The sequence below is a fragment of the Lipophrys pholis genome, assembly GCF_963383615.2.
Source record: "Lipophrys pholis genome assembly, chromosome: 8".
Classification (NCBI taxonomy): domain Eukaryota; kingdom Metazoa; phylum Chordata; class Actinopteri; order Blenniiformes; family Blenniidae; genus Lipophrys; species Lipophrys pholis.
The window spans coordinates 5,675,195-5,692,602 of NC_137630.1; the positions used below are offsets into that span (position 1 = coordinate 5,675,195).

Here is a 17,408-nt window from a genome sequence, read left to right on the forward strand (position 1 = left end):
CATTTTCACTTGAATTTAATTGTTAGAAACAGCAGAGGCATATTTATGATTTGGGATGATTTCATACATTAAATATGAGGTTTTTCATCCTGAAATACATGATTTCACTTACGGTATATTCCAATTCTCACCACATAAGCAGCCCCCAAGCATTTTACACTGTTAATCAAGGACACTTCGAATGGGAACCAAATGGACAAAGTTCCGATTGGGAGACCACCGCTCTTCCAACCAAGCCACAGCTTTTCCTTTTAGATAGTAAAAGTAGTGACTTGTCACAGTGATCCTCAAAGTTCTAAATGTCCCCATGACAAGACTTATACCTATTATGGGCCATGGAGGTCAACAAGTGGCAGTATTTTAAATGCAGTTTATAGATCAGGAAGCACTTAACTTCCTATCTCGTTCTTGTGAGACTTATCTATCTATCTATCTATCTCTCTATCTATCTATCTATCTATCTATCTATCTATCTATCTATCTATCTATCTATCTATCTATATCGACTTTATTGTAGTTTCCCAAAAAAGAAAGTTAACCTGAAATTTTCTCAAAGATGCTTCAATTAAAAAAATACAATAAAAATCATTACGTATGCCTCTTACGTACGGACAGAAATCTTCTTCCTTTTACCAAAGACCCAAAATTCAGAACTTCTCAGATGTCACTCAAAATGCCTCAAATTATGTCGCTTCTACAATCACTGGAACAAAAATCAATTAAGAATCTAAATTACCCTCTTTTATCAAGTGTTTTTGTTCTTCGGTCCAGCCATTCTGTGAGTAATTAACAGACTCCAGTCGTATTTATTTCTCCTGTTTTTAATTGCACCAACACAACAAACAATACAATAAATTCCATCTTTGGTGAACAGCAACAACTTCTCATTATTCCAGCTGAAGGCACTCAGAGTAATTCAACTGTTCTTGATGAAAGAAAGGAGGATAGAGCTCTGTCCAAACAATAAATACTTTTGTTGAGTAAAATGCATTGAATTCATATTTTTTATATTTTGTCATTTCATTGCAATAGAATCTATGTTTTTTGCTAAATATGTATGTGGATCGGTTGTGGCTGCAGTTAAAGGAAACTTGTTGAATTGTGTTTTATGCTTTAGTAACAGGATTATTTCTCACTTCATGAGATACCTGTCTATGACTCAGCACCCTGTCAGACGCAGTTTCTGTTTCTGATTGATGGTTTCTATCGGCATGGCTTCACAATAAATGTATTAAGTGGTTGATAAAATGAGGGAGGACACAACTGAAGGCCTCCGTCTGAAACACGACCCGCCACTGAGTCCAGTGAGGATCCGAAGCCTTTGAGATATTTCTTCCAGCTTCATACAGCTTAATAATATTTGAATGAGGCTCTTCTGATGTCTCCCGATTCCATCTTCTCACTCCATTCACTCTTCATGGCCTGGATTTCACCTAATTTCCCTCCTTTTCACTTTACTTGTGTCAATAATTACAATCAGTAAAGACCTAAAATGTTGTCAATGTCTGTCTGCTACTATGATAAACTTTGTTTTTGCCTTTACTTTTGATATAGATCAGGTTTTACTTCCATGGACAGATGAAGCAGACGGTGTTCCTTATGAAGGATCTGTTCTGGTAAGTGAAATGGAGCTACTACGAAGAGAACCTTTTCCATGTGTTGGTGTCTTTTCACAGCAGATCACCTTCATTCAGTCTGGGTTGGATCTTTCTCACGTTGGTACTTCAGAGCTCAAACTCATCAACAGTTTTCAGTCTTTGTCTTCTCACGGCAACGTCTCCAAATAGGAGAAAAAAACCTTCCAACTTCAGACATTCTTGAATTCAGAAGTTTAATTTTGAGATTGCCGAATAACCTCCAGATCTCCTCTGACAACACAATTCCATTTAGAGGACACAGTTAAAAATACAATAACAAATAAGAAGTGACTGACAACTAGGTCTTTATTTATTCATGTAATGAAGGCTTTAATGAAACTCGGTCATGCTGAAGTGTTTTCCGGGGTGTTAAACAGGCTCGTCACAACCTGCTTGTCATGAGACTCCTTCAGGCTGCGGGCTGACGTTTCTAAATAAATAAATTTAGCTCCTGTTTTGATATTTTTCACATTCATTTGGAGGAGTTCACAGAAAACAAAACATGAAAGATCAGCAATATCTACAATATTAATTCAATTAAAAAACATTTAAGTGGAAATTCAGATTTACAAATGCAAATTTTCTGCATCTTCAATGATTCCTTAAAGTTAAAATTCAACTAAACAAACGAAGCGTGGAGAGAAAGCATGTGAAGGAGGGGAGCAGGTGGGTTGTTGTCGGTTGAGTCGGTACATGTAGATTTACTGTGTGTGATCCACCAGATGTCAGTGCTGCTCAACATTAAAACTACATGTAACTACATGCGAAGAGCTGACTGAGGTCCGGCATTTTGTTCAGCAGGCAGAAAGAAAGGCAACATGTTACACAACATCCAAACACCGTGTCCGCCTCATTTCTCTTATCATTCATCACCTCTGTCCAAACGACCACCGCCAATTGAACCATCATTTCACCTTAAACCTGAAATCAACACAGTCTGCACGTCAGAAAATGACTGCTCATTTAGGAATTCTGTAATTAGTCAGGTTCCATAATTTATTCAGTTTTGAATTTTCCCAAGGAAATAGTTAACGTAAGCTGTTGCGAGATGCACACCTGCTTCATCTAATAAACAAATTAAAGTAACATATATATGTATATATGTATATAAATGAAAATTGACTTTGGGTTTTTGACTTTTTATAATTGATGAAATATATTTTTTCTATAAGTAGAAAAGGTTTGTGCTTCAATGTTCACCCTACATGAAACAACAGTTGTGAATGTTTTATATTGTGAATTAATGAGTGTAGGATTTACAGGTAAATTACCGAAGTGACCACAAAGTCCAGGCTTTGTTCATTCTTTAAGCTTGACTTCGATTCAATAAAAATAAATAAATTAAGGAAATGAAAGCCTTTAGTTTTTCAGTGTTACATCATGTCAGAAAGGCCTCAGGCTGTGTGTGTGTGTGTGCGTGTGTGTGTGTGTGTGTGTGTGTGTGTGTGGTTGTGTGTGTGTGTGTACAGTGAAACAACATGAAATGTTGGAGTTCAGGAGGAAGGCTGGTCTCCTCGACAGAGTCTCCTTCAAACGAGTGGATTCCTTCCACTCCGAGCACAACTACTCCAAAAACCTTGGGCAGCGGTGGCCTCGAGCCTTAGACCAGTGAGTGTGTGTTCACAGGTTTGAATCCCTGCTGACAGACTACCCCCTGAGCAAGGCCCTTGAACCTCAGCAGACCCCTGCTCTCAGCACGTGTGATTAAGGTTGAAGCAGAACTTCTACTTTGTGTCACTCTGGATTATGAGAACAACAAATTACTAGACAGTGAAAAATTCAAGTTCAGTTGCTTCTGTAGCTCCAACTCAAAACTGTAATCCTCTGTTGTGTTGGTTTTCAAATGGGGGTGTTGACATCAACGTTTTAGCAAGCGTTTTCAGATTTACCTTGACCAGTACAGACACACCTATAAACTTGTTGGCATGTAGAGGGGTAGTTCCTGCAGACAAACACTGACCTGAACCTTCCTCACCCTCAACCAGGGGTGCTCCACTTTAATCATTGGGGTTTATTCAGTTTTACTGTCTTGTTTTTTATTGTTTCATTGTTTGACATCCTATTAGAAATGTGCATTTGTTTTATTCAATTTTAATATATTTGATTTATCTTCAAATCACCTGCACAGCACTTTGTTCTATCGTCATTCCTTTTGGAGTCGTGGCAGTACAGAGAGCAAGTAAGCCCGATAGCTCTGCCCCCAGTGCTTCTGGGGGGACCCCAAGTCGCTCCCGGACAATCCCAGAGATAGAATCTCTTCAGTGAGTGCTGGGCAGACCTTGGGGCCTCCCCCCAGTGGGATGTGCCTGGTAAACGTCTAAAGGGAGGTGACCAGGGGGCGTCCTAATAAGATGAACCACCTCAACTGGCTCCTGTCAATGTGGAGGAGTAGCCGACGGTCTCAATCCGTGGCCGATCTTATGACCCCCCCCATCCCCATTAATCATGGACAATAATCCACACTGAACAGTTTCAGTGAACGCTGGAGGATTTCATGCTACAATGCCAGGAGGACATCATCCACAAATAAGCAGAGATACTTTTTGAAGTCTGACTTAATGCCGAGTATGTAGACACAGCTCTCATACTGGAAGTACAAAGACCGGATACCCTGCAGCAGTGGTTTTCTGTACTCAGATGTCTCAGGGGACATGGTCAGAGGCGTTCTCCAGGTACACAGAACACACATAGACTGGATTGGTGAATTCCCATGCCCCCTCAATAATCTGTGAGAGGGTGAAGAGCTGGTCTGCTGTTCTACGGCCAGGACAGAATCTGCATTGTTCCTCCTGTATCTGAGGTCGGACTATCGGTCAAAGTCTTCTTTCCAGTACCCGCGTATAGACATTTTCAAGGAGGCTGAAAAGTGTGATACCCTAATAATTGGCACACGTTCCCCAGTCCCACATTTTGAGAATGAGGACAACCTTTCCAGTCTGCTAGTCTGAAGACACTGTACCTGTGATACTGTAGAGGTGTGTCAACCAGGACAGTTCCATCATATCCAGAGCCTTCAGCAGGGCATATGTCATCCACTCCTGGGGCCATACAACCAAGCAGCTTTGTGACTGCCCTGGTGACCCCTACCAGGGCAATGGATGAGGACATCCCAGAAGCCCCAAACCCTGCCTCCCTCAGTTTCAGGAAATACCCACAATGTTCCTTCCACCTTTGGAGGATATTCTTATAGTCAAGAGGAAGATCCCTCCAATTCTACCATGCCACAGACCTTACTTTGACAAATGATGCAGCTCTTTAAGCCTCCTACCTGCCACCTTTCGTACATGGAAGGAATCATTTCAGACAGGATCCTGTGGCAGCAATTCCCAGGATACTCTCTCTTTGCGCTTCGTTCTGTCGGGTCTGGCCTGGGACACAGTGATTGTTATGGACAATCCATGACAAGTACAGAAGTTCAACAACAACTCTGGTTCAAATCTGACAGGCTTGTCCTACCAATCACCCCTTCCAGGTTAACCCCAAATTGAGCATTGATGTTGCACAGTCAGACTATGGAGTTTGTTGGTGGTGCTCTTTCCACGAGCTCATCCATTCACTCCAAGAACGTCGAAGACTTTTCGCTGCCAACTGGGGGCTCGTGAGCATCCCTATACCGGCCCGGTGCCTCCCACCCTGTGCAATGACTGAGTGGGAAAGACACCATCCTTTATCAAGGAGTATGGTTCCAGATCCAATGCTGTGAGTGGAGTGGAGCACAACTATGTCTAGTCGGCACCTCAAATCTCCTGCAACAGCTCCAGTGCCTTCCACCCCAGTGAGGTGACATTCCACATTCCAAGAGCTAGTTTCTGTTGCAGAGGCCCACAATGCTCCCCACTCTCCGACAATGTATGGGCAATGCATCACTCCCCATGTTGGAATTTGGGGTGGTGGCCCACGTAGCGCTCCGACCTAGCTTGTTCAGTCTGTGCCCGACCAGGACACATGGGCTACCCGGTCAGAATTCAAATGTTGGCGATCACCAACCCTAGGTCTGGCTCCAAGGGTGGGTCCTGGTGACCCTTGTCCAGCCAGGGATTGGCATTTTTCTGTGTTCCATCTTCATGTGGAAGATGTTGAGATTTTTGTCTATGTGCTCCTACCAGGAGCATGTCCTCTAGATGGGATAGCTCTGAAGATCAGTAGACATAAGCTTTTTCACTCCAACAGGCAGGGTTGTTTTTGTTTTTAAATGTGCTTTATAATTTGACATTGACTGGACAATGAGGGCAATACCAGTGGGTCAAATTGTGATTGGGAACAGCTTGTGATGAAGTAGGGCAGTATATTAGATAATATTTTGGGAATTGGCTCACAGGCTAAATCTTAATTTTAATGCAATGGTACTCAATGGCCTTCAGAGTCCTACACCCACCTACCCCATCTATCTTCTATACCGCTTCATCTAATACAATGGTCTCCATCCCTGGTCCTTAAAGACCCCTGTCCTGCATGTTTTAGATGTTTCCCTGCTTGAATCTATCTGTGTCATCACAAAGATCCTAACAAAGAGACTATAAGAAACCCACATTTGAACCATGTATGTTATCACAGCAAGAGATCTGAAAAACGTCGTGGAGGACAGGGTCCCTCCAGAACCAGGACTGAAGCTGATTCTGGATGAAGGCAGGTTAAACCCTGGACAGGTTACTGGTCCATTGCACCTCATGTCTTCAGTCAACCCCCCCCACCCCACCCCACCCCCACCCCCACCCACCCACACACACACACACACACACATACAGACAGATGGGACAGACTCGGACTTGTCTATGAGTCTTTATTTGTGTTTTTCATAGAGAACATTTAAAATGGTTCATACCCCCACAATAACTGACATCACGTCTCTGCTTTATAACACTGACACAGGAACAGGGGAACATGTACACAAGTACACAAACACACAGTCACAAATTCGGCCCATCTACAGTGTTTTACTTCCCAAACAAACAAACAAATAAAATCCCCAATAAATTGATAATTAAAAAAACAAAAAAAAACAAAACACAAACAAAAACATGAGACCCCGAGGACGCACAGCCAAGGCCTGTCCCACTTTACAAAACGGTGCAGTAGCAAAGGAACGACCACATCTACAAAAGTAACAAAAAGTACCATACAATCTATTGTTGTGGAAGTGCTTGTAATTTTGGAAGTTTTGTACTTTTTAAAAGGATAGCAATATCAATGCCTAGAAAATCACCAGTAAAAATAGCTCTTCTCTGTAAAAATGTGCTAGCAGGACAACCCTTGGCTGTGGATTTTTTTTTTCTTTGTCACAAATTTTTTTTTTCCCTTTTTTTAAACTGTTTTCAACTTGTCTTCAAATACAACAACGATAACACTGTTTTTTTTTTCTGAATACAAATATGTACAGAGACTTCCACTTGGTTCAAAATAATGCCCTGCACACTGATGCGGTATCTAGAGACGATCGATGACGGTGACAGTGGCGGGTGGCGTTCTGCGGACTTCCCCCTCACAGAAACTGTCCGTGCATTTCGGTACCTGAATCGACAGAATAATGAGATCACAGTTTCTTTTGCCTAAACGACAACAAACAAAGAAAAGCCTTGCTGTGTTTTTTTTTTCTTTTTTCTTTTTTTTTTGTATCACATCGTCACAGGATGGCCTTGGCCGGTTGGTACTTCTTCACAGAGTAAAACCCTGCTTCTACCCCCCCCCCCACACTTCTCTAAAAATAAGACATCATGATCTGGACCGAATGGGCTTTTTAAGCGGTATTTGGAACCGGGCGTAAACATACCCTTATGTTTCGGAAACGTGCGGAGTGAGAAAGGCACACATGATAAGACCACACAGTTTGGAAATACAGCGAGGGAGGGGGAAGGTTAGGCGGACGGGCTAAAAATCGAAGCTAGCAAACGTTGGACGGAGGGGGGGGGGGGGGGGGGGGGGGGGAGTGTCCTGTGTGTGTGTGTGTGTGTGTGTGTGTGTGTGTCACCCTTCTCTTGCTAGGCTAGTTTCCTCCCCTTCCCCACGACAACAAACAGCAGGATTTTGGTGGTTTCCCTGAAAAGTTTCATCGATGCCTGCGGTTTTGTATTTTTTTCTCTCTCCTTCCATCGCAGGCGCTTCAGGGAAACTTGCGCCCTGTCGACCGCTTTGTTGTTCCTTTTGCCATTTGGAATAACTCAACTCCTCACTCCATCACTCGGTACTTTTATGTAAATAAGGGAAACATACAGCGTGTGGGCGCAGGGACAGACCGCGGGCTATGTTCGCTTCTCTCAGCTGACATTTTTCTTGAAAGCACTCTTGCTTTCATGGCCTCAGTGTTATTCATTTACATACCTCGGTAGACAATTTCATCAAGCAGTTTAAAAGGGGTCATGCCATATGAAATAAGTTAGGAGGATATTCACAGTCTTAACACTCTCGGGTAGGGTTCTCGTGCAGTTTGTCGAGAGAACAATACGCTACTTTGTTAACCAAATGCATCCAAGCTTTCTTTCCTGAGGAAAGGTTACAAAAGACAGGAAGAACAAGTTGGGGTGGGGGGTCAACGGCGTGGTGGAGGGCCGAGGGTGGGTTTAAAAGTCGTAAAAAGCTTTGACATTCTTTTGAGTGACGGACACATATTTATGCAACAAACGCCTCCTCCCTAAACAAAGGGGAGATTGTGTAGCCCGGCAAATCAATTTCCCACTCCCACACACTCGTCTCATTTCACACGAGGCCTTGATCCAGCCGCTGCTGTTGCCTGTAGCCTCAGCTGGCTGGCTGACCTATGGCATTGCTCTGTTCCGCTCTCGCAGCTCTCCCCAGTCACCTGAGAACCAAACTCTGCTTCCTGTCAATCTCTTTTGGTATTCATTTTTTTTATTTTTTTTTGTTATTTGTTAGGAAAAGAAAGTAACACTTCCTTTTTTTTGTGTAAAAAATACATTTTGAAGCCCCTGAATCAAACAGACATCTCTGATTTGATGTTGTCGCGTGGGTTGCTTTTCGATACGTGGAAAGAAACACGCAGGTGGCACAATGCTGTTGCCCCCGGGTCTTTATGCAGCCATCGGAATAAGTCGGAAAACCCCAACACAAGTTAGCAATCTAGCACTTCTGGTTCCCACATTCTCAAGCGGATATTTTTTTTCTTTAGTTTTTATTTGGATGTCAGAAATTAAGTTCATGCAAACTATAAAAATACTCCTGATTTTAGATTTTCTTTTTTTGGGATCCATAACATTCAAAAAGCCACACATAGCGTGTTAGCAACTTGCTATTAGATGCTAAAGAACTTGCCTCATTCTTACTTTTATTATCACAAACTGCTCAAGCTCAAACTGTCGAACTTGTAGATTTATTATTGTATTTTTGACTAGATTTAGAAAACGAAGCGTACGGGCTCATGAGTTAGCTTGTGATCTTAAAACGGGTGGTTGCTAACGTGGCGGTCGAGGACGTTAAGCTCTAAACGGCACACGATGACGAAAGCTTTGAAAAACTGTTGTAACTCTTGCTCATTAACTTGTAGACTCAATTTATAGTGTTTTGGATAACACGCAGGTCCAGTGGAAAGACTTTTGTCAAAAAAGGAGAACCAAGTTATTTTGTCAAGCTATTCCATGTCGCCATTTTGCACTGACGTGTCAAGATTAAACTACTGAGACGGTTAGAAAAGCCTCCGGAGCCAGCTCCTGCTCCTTAAAGCTGTAAACTATCATATAAAGTCAATTGCTAATAAGTAGCCCAATGATAACAGGAGCTCTCGAGAAATCTATGGCAACACACGGACTAGCGCTGTTGTGTATATAGTTGAGCGTTAGCGTAAAGTTTAAAGGTTTAAATTCATCAACTGTATAAGTTTCGAGTACATGCTAACAGGAGAGTTACTTACAGGTGTGTTAGAAACGTTGTTCGCTAGGACGTGGCTAAATGGTTGTTAGTTCACTTTGATAACCTACTTATGTTTCAAGACATGCAAATCCTCTACCGTTATATCTTTAAGTTTACAGTCACTCCAAAGTGGTGGAAACACGAGAAGACGTGAGCCGTTGGGAGTCAGATCAGCTTAGCGGCGGTGGCGCCAAAGTCACGTGACGGTCTTGCCGTTTTGGTTTCCGCCCAGTTCTGCTTTTGATTTGCCAAAGTGTGTCAAGATTTTCTTGAAACTTATCACAAGCGACTGGTCAAGGACTTTTTTTCCCCAACAATTCACAAACATCCCAAATTTCCAGGGGCTTTTTGTCAGAGGGAACCAGGGCGACGCCGACTTCCGGGGCTGGTCTACAAAAAATACACCGCTCCCGCAGCTCTCCACTGGGGTCCTCACAGGTGCAGACTTCAAAATGCTGGCATTTTCAATGGTATTTCAGAAAGTGCACAAAGGAGTTTCATTCTACATTGGCTAAAGCACATTTACGACATGCCTTCGACATGAGAGTTACACACGGGTATGGTTACTGTACACCACAGCAGCTGCGACGTTTCACTCAAAGGCAGGTTTACACCACGGAGCCCGCTCGGACACCAGAAGGCTCGCAGGCCTTCACCAATCATAGCACAGGAGCCGCGCCGTGTCGTGAGACACGTGCACAACATCACGGAGAGGCGTCCTCGCCTCTTTTTTACTCTTTTACAATACATTAACTCACATGACACTTAGGAACAAAGAGTCAACCATCTAGTTTCAAACTGACAGTCATTTCTCAGATTCAGTAGTACAACATACAGTAGATGTTTGGGACAAATCTGGATCAAGGACAGACAGGAAAAGTTAAAAAAAAAAAAATAAAAAATAGAAATGAAAATTAAAAAAATAAAAACCGCAGGAGGGGAGAAATCAAGGAAACCCAATGAGAACACTTCCAAAGTTTTGTACCGGATCATCGACTTCAGCTTGACTGAACGGTATGTTTAAAGCCACAGTTGAGCAGGTCTCAGTGATATTTAAAAGAATAAGGTGTAACTGCCTCCTATTGGTAATAGCCCCGCCCCCTCGCATCTCAGCTCCTTTTTGATAAGGTAATACATGAGAAGAAGAAGAAGAAGAGCAAAGTCAACAATTACACTGGAAAAATATATGTATGTTTATATTCATATATATAGCATCTTTAAAATCTATTTATACAGAATGTATATATAGTGTACTTATGGCCATCTTGGCAGAGAAATAAAGGCATCTGAAACAATCCACCGCACGCACACGCGCTCGATGCCGTGGTCGTCCCGGGACCAGACATTTGTTACATTGCAGAAAGAATCAGGAAAAAAAGTGAGTTCTCTTCTCTCGCTCTCTCTTGCTCTCTTTCTTTCTCTCCCTTTATCGCTTCTCGTTTGTCTTTTCTTTTTTTCTTCTCAGTGGCACTTTGTGCATCAAAAAATCAAAAATTAAAATCTAGAGTAAGGCTACAAGGGTGTGAATGTTTAGCTGATACAGGTTTGTCAAAGGAGGCCATCCTACAGGTATCCTCGAGGGTTGGATATGTCGCTCTGTGTGTGTAGTGTGTGTGTGTGTAGTGTGTGTAGTGTGTGTGTGTGTGTGTGTGTTTTAGATCCGTTACACTGGGACTAAAACACTGCTGGAATCGAGCTCTGTGGATGTACCGCCACACAGATTGACAGAAGTCTGGGTACATCCCAGAGGAGTCGGGGTGAGCCAGTGCTGGCCGCTACAAAGCGCTTCGGAGAGGTAACATCTTTACAAACAGGTTTGTTTTTGTTTTTTTTTGTCTTTTTGTTTTTCCACCTGACAAAAGCAAACACACAAGAAAAGACCAGACAGCAACGAAACAGTGTTTGCTTTTGTTAGGTTTTTCTTTTTTTTTTCCTCATACAATCAGCTGCTGGTTATTCGCAAATCAAACATTGTTTTTCTTTCTTTTTTTTTTTTTTTAAATCGATTTTTGTGTCTTTTATTTAAATCTTCGCAGTGGATCTTTAAGACTACTCAACCATCACATCACGCACATAAATAACAAAATAAATATACAGTCATATCAGTCCATTTCTTTCATATTAAATAAATAATAAATACATAATTCTTTTCTTTCCTCTTCTCAGCAGTTGGTGTGTGTGTGTGTGTGTGTGTGTGTGTGTGTGTGTGTGTGTGTGTGTGTGTGTGTGTGTGCATGTGTGTGCGTGTGCGTGTGTTTAACAGAAATACAAAAATGACAACAAAAAAACGGAGGAAATCAAGACTTAAATAAAAACTTTTTTTGCTGCAAAATTATCAAAAAACATTTTAGTCTATTATAAAACATCTGCACTTAAAAAGGTTTTTTCCGCCCCTCTCTTAAATTACTCCAAAAACAAAATATGCCTCATTTATATAGATTTTTAAAATATTCAGCAAATTTCACCCATGATCAGTAAAGTTGCTTTTTTCTCATGTTGGTGTGTCAGTGTGTCAGTGTGTGTGTGTGTGTGTTACAAAACAAAGTTAATAAATAGATTGCTCCAAATAAATAAACCTCAATAACATAAATGGCAATAAGTTACAATTTAAAAGTTCACCAGTTTAAATAATTCGTAAATAACAATATTAATTATCGTACCACAAAACTATTCATTGAAATGAAGTGCAATTCCTATCTTGATAAATACTATTGATATGACTAACTGAATTGGAAATGTGTGCACACTATTACTATTAGCATTGCAGTTAAAAAACAAATTGTGGAGGATTCAGGGTTAATCTGCTGTTTTTTTTGTTTGTTTGTTTGTTTTTTTCCATCGATGTTTCCTCTCCGCCCGTCACCGGAGCGCCGCCACACAGCGGAACGGCTTCATTTTGCTGCGTCGCTCAGGAGATTTTCGGTTTTCCTTCCTCCGCCTCTCCAGGCGAGCCGGGTGAAGGCGGCGAGTCGTCCGGCCTCCATGGGCGGAAAAAAAAAGCTCGTCTCCCGTCGCTCCGTCGGCTCCCGGGACACAGAACAGGTAAACATACAGCATATTAAGCCCCGCCCCCTCACGGAGTTCGTAGTTCTTCTCCTCCATCTGCCGAAGATCCGTCCGCTCCTCTGAATCCCAGCAGTGATGCATTTTGGTCCACGTCACTTCACCTCAAGCTGAGTGCTCCCTGGGTAGATTTTTCTTTAAGTTGCCATGTATTTAAAATAACCTGAATTCCCTTTTTTGAATGAATATATTGTAGCGCTGCGAGCCTCCGCTCTCCGAGGGTCTTCTGCAGTCGCGTCACACTTTGATGCCCTTCACCGCCTTGTTGATGCTCTCCAGCAGCGCCTTGTTCTCCGGGCTCTGGAAGCAGTCCTTGTTGGTGTACATGTCGGTCAGGGTGCTCACGTAGCTGTCGAAGTTCTGCTCGGTGATGGGCTCCTGCTGTGGAACGACAACCAGGCTCAGCTCAGAGGGGAGGGGTGCACGGCTGTGTGCGTGCGTGTGTGTGTGTGTGTGTGTGTGTGTGTGTGTGTGTGTGTGTGTGTGTGTTGTGTGTGAGCGCACTCACCATGTGTGGCAGCCGGATGTTGGCCAGGCTGCGGATGAGGGCGCGGCTCAGGCCGGACAGTTCCATGAACAGAGCCTCGTTCTGCTCCTCGATCATCTTGTTCTCGTGCTCGATGTTCTTCAGGTTCTTCTCCATGGACGAGATCTGAAACCCAGAGACGAGCCGTCAGCACGCACTCCGCAGTGCTCTCAGCAACTCAGATTTAATCTGACAGCGACTGACTGCTGAGAAGTGAAAGACCTCTAGATACGTATGTGGTACTTCTAGATATGTGGTACTTCTAGATATGTGGTACTTCTAGATATGTGGTACCTGTACAACCAAGCGGGCTCGACATACCGAGGATATCTCTCCGTAATGTGGATCGATAAACCCAGACATGATCAAATCTTACTACGAAGCAGCTTATCAACTCTTTAATTCAACCCCGGGTTTTCCCATCGCGAGCAGTGCATGTTCACAAAAAAGGGGTGGAGTTTGCAGCGTTCCACCAATCACAGACCCCGCAGAGCGGCTTACGGAGTAGCAGAGGATTATTCTGCAAAAATATGGAGAATTCAGACACATGGTCCAGGACAACAGCAAGACTGTTGCAGCAGGATGCTGCAGAGAAAATCACTGACTCTGTTAATGCTTAACGAACTTGAGTTTAAAATAGATTAATTCATTGGACAATATAAACGGACGCTCAATTTCACTTTATCACAGATGTTTCAGGCAGAGCTTCATCAGCGCTCCTCCCTTAGTTGATATATATTGCTTTGTATGTGCGTATGTATATATGTTACCAACTTTTCACAAAAACATTTTGACATCTTCAAGGATGATTTGTCTTTATCCAGAGATGGTTCCATTAAAATTTGTGGGCTTGGGTCAAAGGTCAATGTCGAGGTCACGAAAAAGTCCAAAATATATTTTCATCATCAGGAGGTCAGTTTCAATCCAACTGATGTCAAACCATCCAAATGTTCAGTTTTCATTTCCCTGTCCTCCGATAGGCCACGCGATGCAGTGACGCCATTGCCTTGGTCTGATTGGTCAGGAGGCGGAGCTTTAATTCTTGCTGATCTCTTATCTAGAACATGAACTGCTCCAGAGCGGGTTAGAGGTTCAGCAAGCTACCGTGGAGGTGTACCCCGTAAGAGCCTTCATGGGGTACTCATACAAATATTTTGAAAATGAAGGATTTCATCCACCATGTTGAAGATTTCTAAATCTACTTTTTTTTTAATGTTTTAGAGTCGGTCCTAAAAAACATAACTTCTATGAATATATAAATCTTGTCCAATTGACAAAACTTACATTGTATTTCATAAATTATCGTAAAACATCTGACCGAACCTGCATGTTCTTCCTGTGTAAGAACTCCCACAGTCCAAAGACATGCTACAACACTGAGTGTGTGTGTGCGTGTGTGTGTGTGTGTGTGTGTGTGTGTGTGTGTGTGTGTGTGTGTGTGTGGGTGTGTGGGTGTGGGACGCTGCACACACCTGAGTCTGCAGGTTCACCATGTCAGCCTCCATCTCGTTGTTGGACTCGTTGAGGTCGTTGATCTCTCTGTTGAGCTGCTTGATGTCCTCGTCGTTGTTCAGAACTGAAGGAGGGCAGAAATGGACATGAAACTGAAAATCCAGCCGCCTCGTGTCTCACGTTGCTTCGGGTTCATTGTAAAAAGCCGTTTCCTTTTTCAAACGTCTCCTACAGTGGGGCTGAGCGGATGGTCTTACCGTCTCCGGCTCTGAACTTGGTGCTCAGGTACTCCTCTGAGGGGAACTTGGCCTTCTTCTTGGCGTACAGAGCTCTGGGGCATCCTGAGAGGCTGCAGACACACAGAGCGTCACCGTGCTGAACATCATGTCAACAAAACACCTCAACCGCACAGGACGCACAACGTGGACATTTTCCGGGAAAACCCGATGTCCTGCTTCAAAATGAGCCATGGGAGTTTGTGCAGAACTGTTGGAGGTGTGAAACGCTCAGATTTTTGAACTCAATATTTGTGTGGTTAAACGTCAGAATGACAGAGGTCATTGTTCTCAGTGTGACCTTCGATTGGCTGCTTCTAAATATCTGCTCCGCAACGTCCAATACTAAAATAGAACAGCCGGACTTCAATGTATTCTCCTCCACTTTGAATATTTACTGTGCGCGCACATACACACACACACACACACACACACACACACACACACACACACACACACACACACACACACACACACACACACACATTGATAATTTTGCCTGCTTTAATTGTGACCTCCCAAAAACATTCAAGAAAGATGAATTGATGAACATTAATTTAGGAAAACAATGTTCCGTAATTTTTAAAGCTCAGGACTTCAAATGAAAACTGGTGCAGTGGTTAGCCCTCTCCCCCTCACAGTGAGAAGGTCACGCGTTCGAGTCCAGGCTGGACCTGTTTTCTTGTGCTTAGTAGGCTTGTTTTCCCTAAAAAGTTGTGTTTGGGGTTAACTGATGACCTTGAATGCTTGTTTCATATAATCCTGAATTCGTTGTGGGTAGAGTTCATGTGATATGGCCACCGCTGTGTGTGTGTGTGTGTGTGTGTGTGTGTGTGTGTGTGTGTGTGTGTGTGTGTGTGTGTGTGTGTGTGTGTGTGAGCTCACCTGCGGTGTGTGAGGAAGCTCCCGTTGGCGTGTCCGGAGCCGTCGCAGCCCGGTGTGGGGCAGGTGGGCCCCTCTGTCTTGAAGGCCTTCCAGTTGAAGGGCGTGCCGTTCAGCAGGCCCTCTTTCTGCCTGCGGGCCGCCAGCGGACACCCGTAGGCACTACGGTGCGTGGCGTACTTGCCGCTGATGTGGCCCAGGCTGTCGCACCCCGGGACGGGGCATCTGCAGGGGAGAGGGGCGAGAGAGAGAGAGAGAGAGAGAGAGAGAGAGGAGGTGGACAGGTTAGACAAGGAGAAACCAAAGTGAGACTATAGTTTGAAAATGTCAATTTTACCAATCTCTGTTTTGTTTTTAATGTCACTATTACAAATCTTATCATAATTATAACTGGTGATGCGACTATCAGGTTTTCAGAACATGCTGTAGACGACAAAGAAGTTTCGACAAGATGAGCAAATCAAGAGTCTGGTGAGAATCTTTGTTCAAATCTGTGTTGAATTCATGTGTTTTTCTGACACGTCAGCGGGTTTCTTCGTCCGGACAGTGGGCGTGGCCTCACACACTGTAAAACTCTCTTCATCCAATAAGAAGGAGTCAGGAAACTATTCAGATTTGCTCATCCAGTCGAATATTATTTGCCACTGACTCATTAACAGCTTTGTGTGCAAATGCAAAATGAAGCACATGTATGTATTTATTTTTTCTTCTGAGGATGTACTCGTCTTTATTCTACCATGAAGTACATTCAGAATCAGTATCTGTAGTAAGTGTATTTTCCCATCAGTAAGGACCTTACTGCTTGATTCAATAATGGGGGCAGGTTTCATATGACTCACAGTGACTTCTCTCTATCTCTCTCTCTCTCTCTCCCTGTCTGTCTTTCTTTTTATTGCATTTTACTTTTACCGTCAGTCATGCTAAAAGCAGACATTATGGCTTTCTGAGCGGTACGAACTTTAAAAGCTCGGAGTCCTCCTGGTTGTCCTTGGTAGGAGTTTTAATTCCACTTTTCTTGGCACGCGGGCACCCAGAGAGACTGAAAACAGAAAGTATGGAGTTGATAACATAGGGTTGAAATAAAAAAAGCTCTGGTGGAGAGAACATTATGAGGAAGAATCTTATTTTAGAGGTTGTTCAAGTCAAAACACCTAAATGTGTCTGGAAACAGGCTCAGTGATGGAAGGTGTTGTTGAGTATGTGCTTCCTGTCTACATCTAGTGAACTGTCACTAGGCCTCTCTGACTGTCTCTGTGTGTGTGTGTGTGTGTGTGTGTGTGTGTGTGTGTGTGTGTGTGTGTGTGTGTGTGTGTGTGTGTGTGTGTGTGTGTGTGTGTGTGAGTGTGTGTGTGTGTGTGAATGTGTGTGTGTGTGTGCACATGGGTGTGTGTCTGTGTCTGTGTCTGTGTGTTTGTGGACATAAGTGTGTGTTTGTGCGTGTGCATTTCTGTGTGGGTTACCTTCTGTGAGAGGCGTAGTTTCCTGTGATGTGACCCGAGCCGTCACATCCTGGAGTGGGACATCTGAGGACAACAAGACACAATCATTAATATTAAAGGTCTGTTTAAATCATGCGTACAGATTCATTTCAACTAGCGCTGCACGGTGTCAGATGGACGTGTGATCATGTTAATGAGCACAGCAACAATGATTTCATTTGCAAAAAAAAGGAACACTTGATGATGTTGATGTCTTTGGTCCTGATTCACACTCCAC

The 17,408-nt window shown here is 43.2% G+C and overlaps 1 protein-coding gene across 1 annotated transcript in view; it reads right to left on the reverse strand.

The window, feature by feature from the left end:
* Window positions 1–12,794: 12,794 nt before the first annotated feature.
* The window catches only part of myt1b (myelin transcription factor 1b), a gene marked incomplete at both ends in the record, with an annotated part of 165,801 nt that continues 161,187 nt past the window's right edge, over window positions 12,795–17,408 (reverse strand). The window contains 7 exons of the mRNA XM_080468448.1: window positions 12,795–12,938; window positions 13,066–13,209; window positions 14,556–14,659; window positions 14,793–14,884; window positions 15,696–15,917; window positions 16,651–16,731; window positions 17,153–17,215. Of these exons, the coding sequence (XP_080324574.1) occupies window positions 12,795–12,938; window positions 13,066–13,209; window positions 14,556–14,659; window positions 14,793–14,884; window positions 15,696–15,917; window positions 16,651–16,731; window positions 17,153–17,215 (850 nt within the window). The remainder of the gene's footprint in view (window positions 12,939–13,065; window positions 13,210–14,555; window positions 14,660–14,792; window positions 14,885–15,695; window positions 15,918–16,650; window positions 16,732–17,152; window positions 17,216–17,408) is intronic.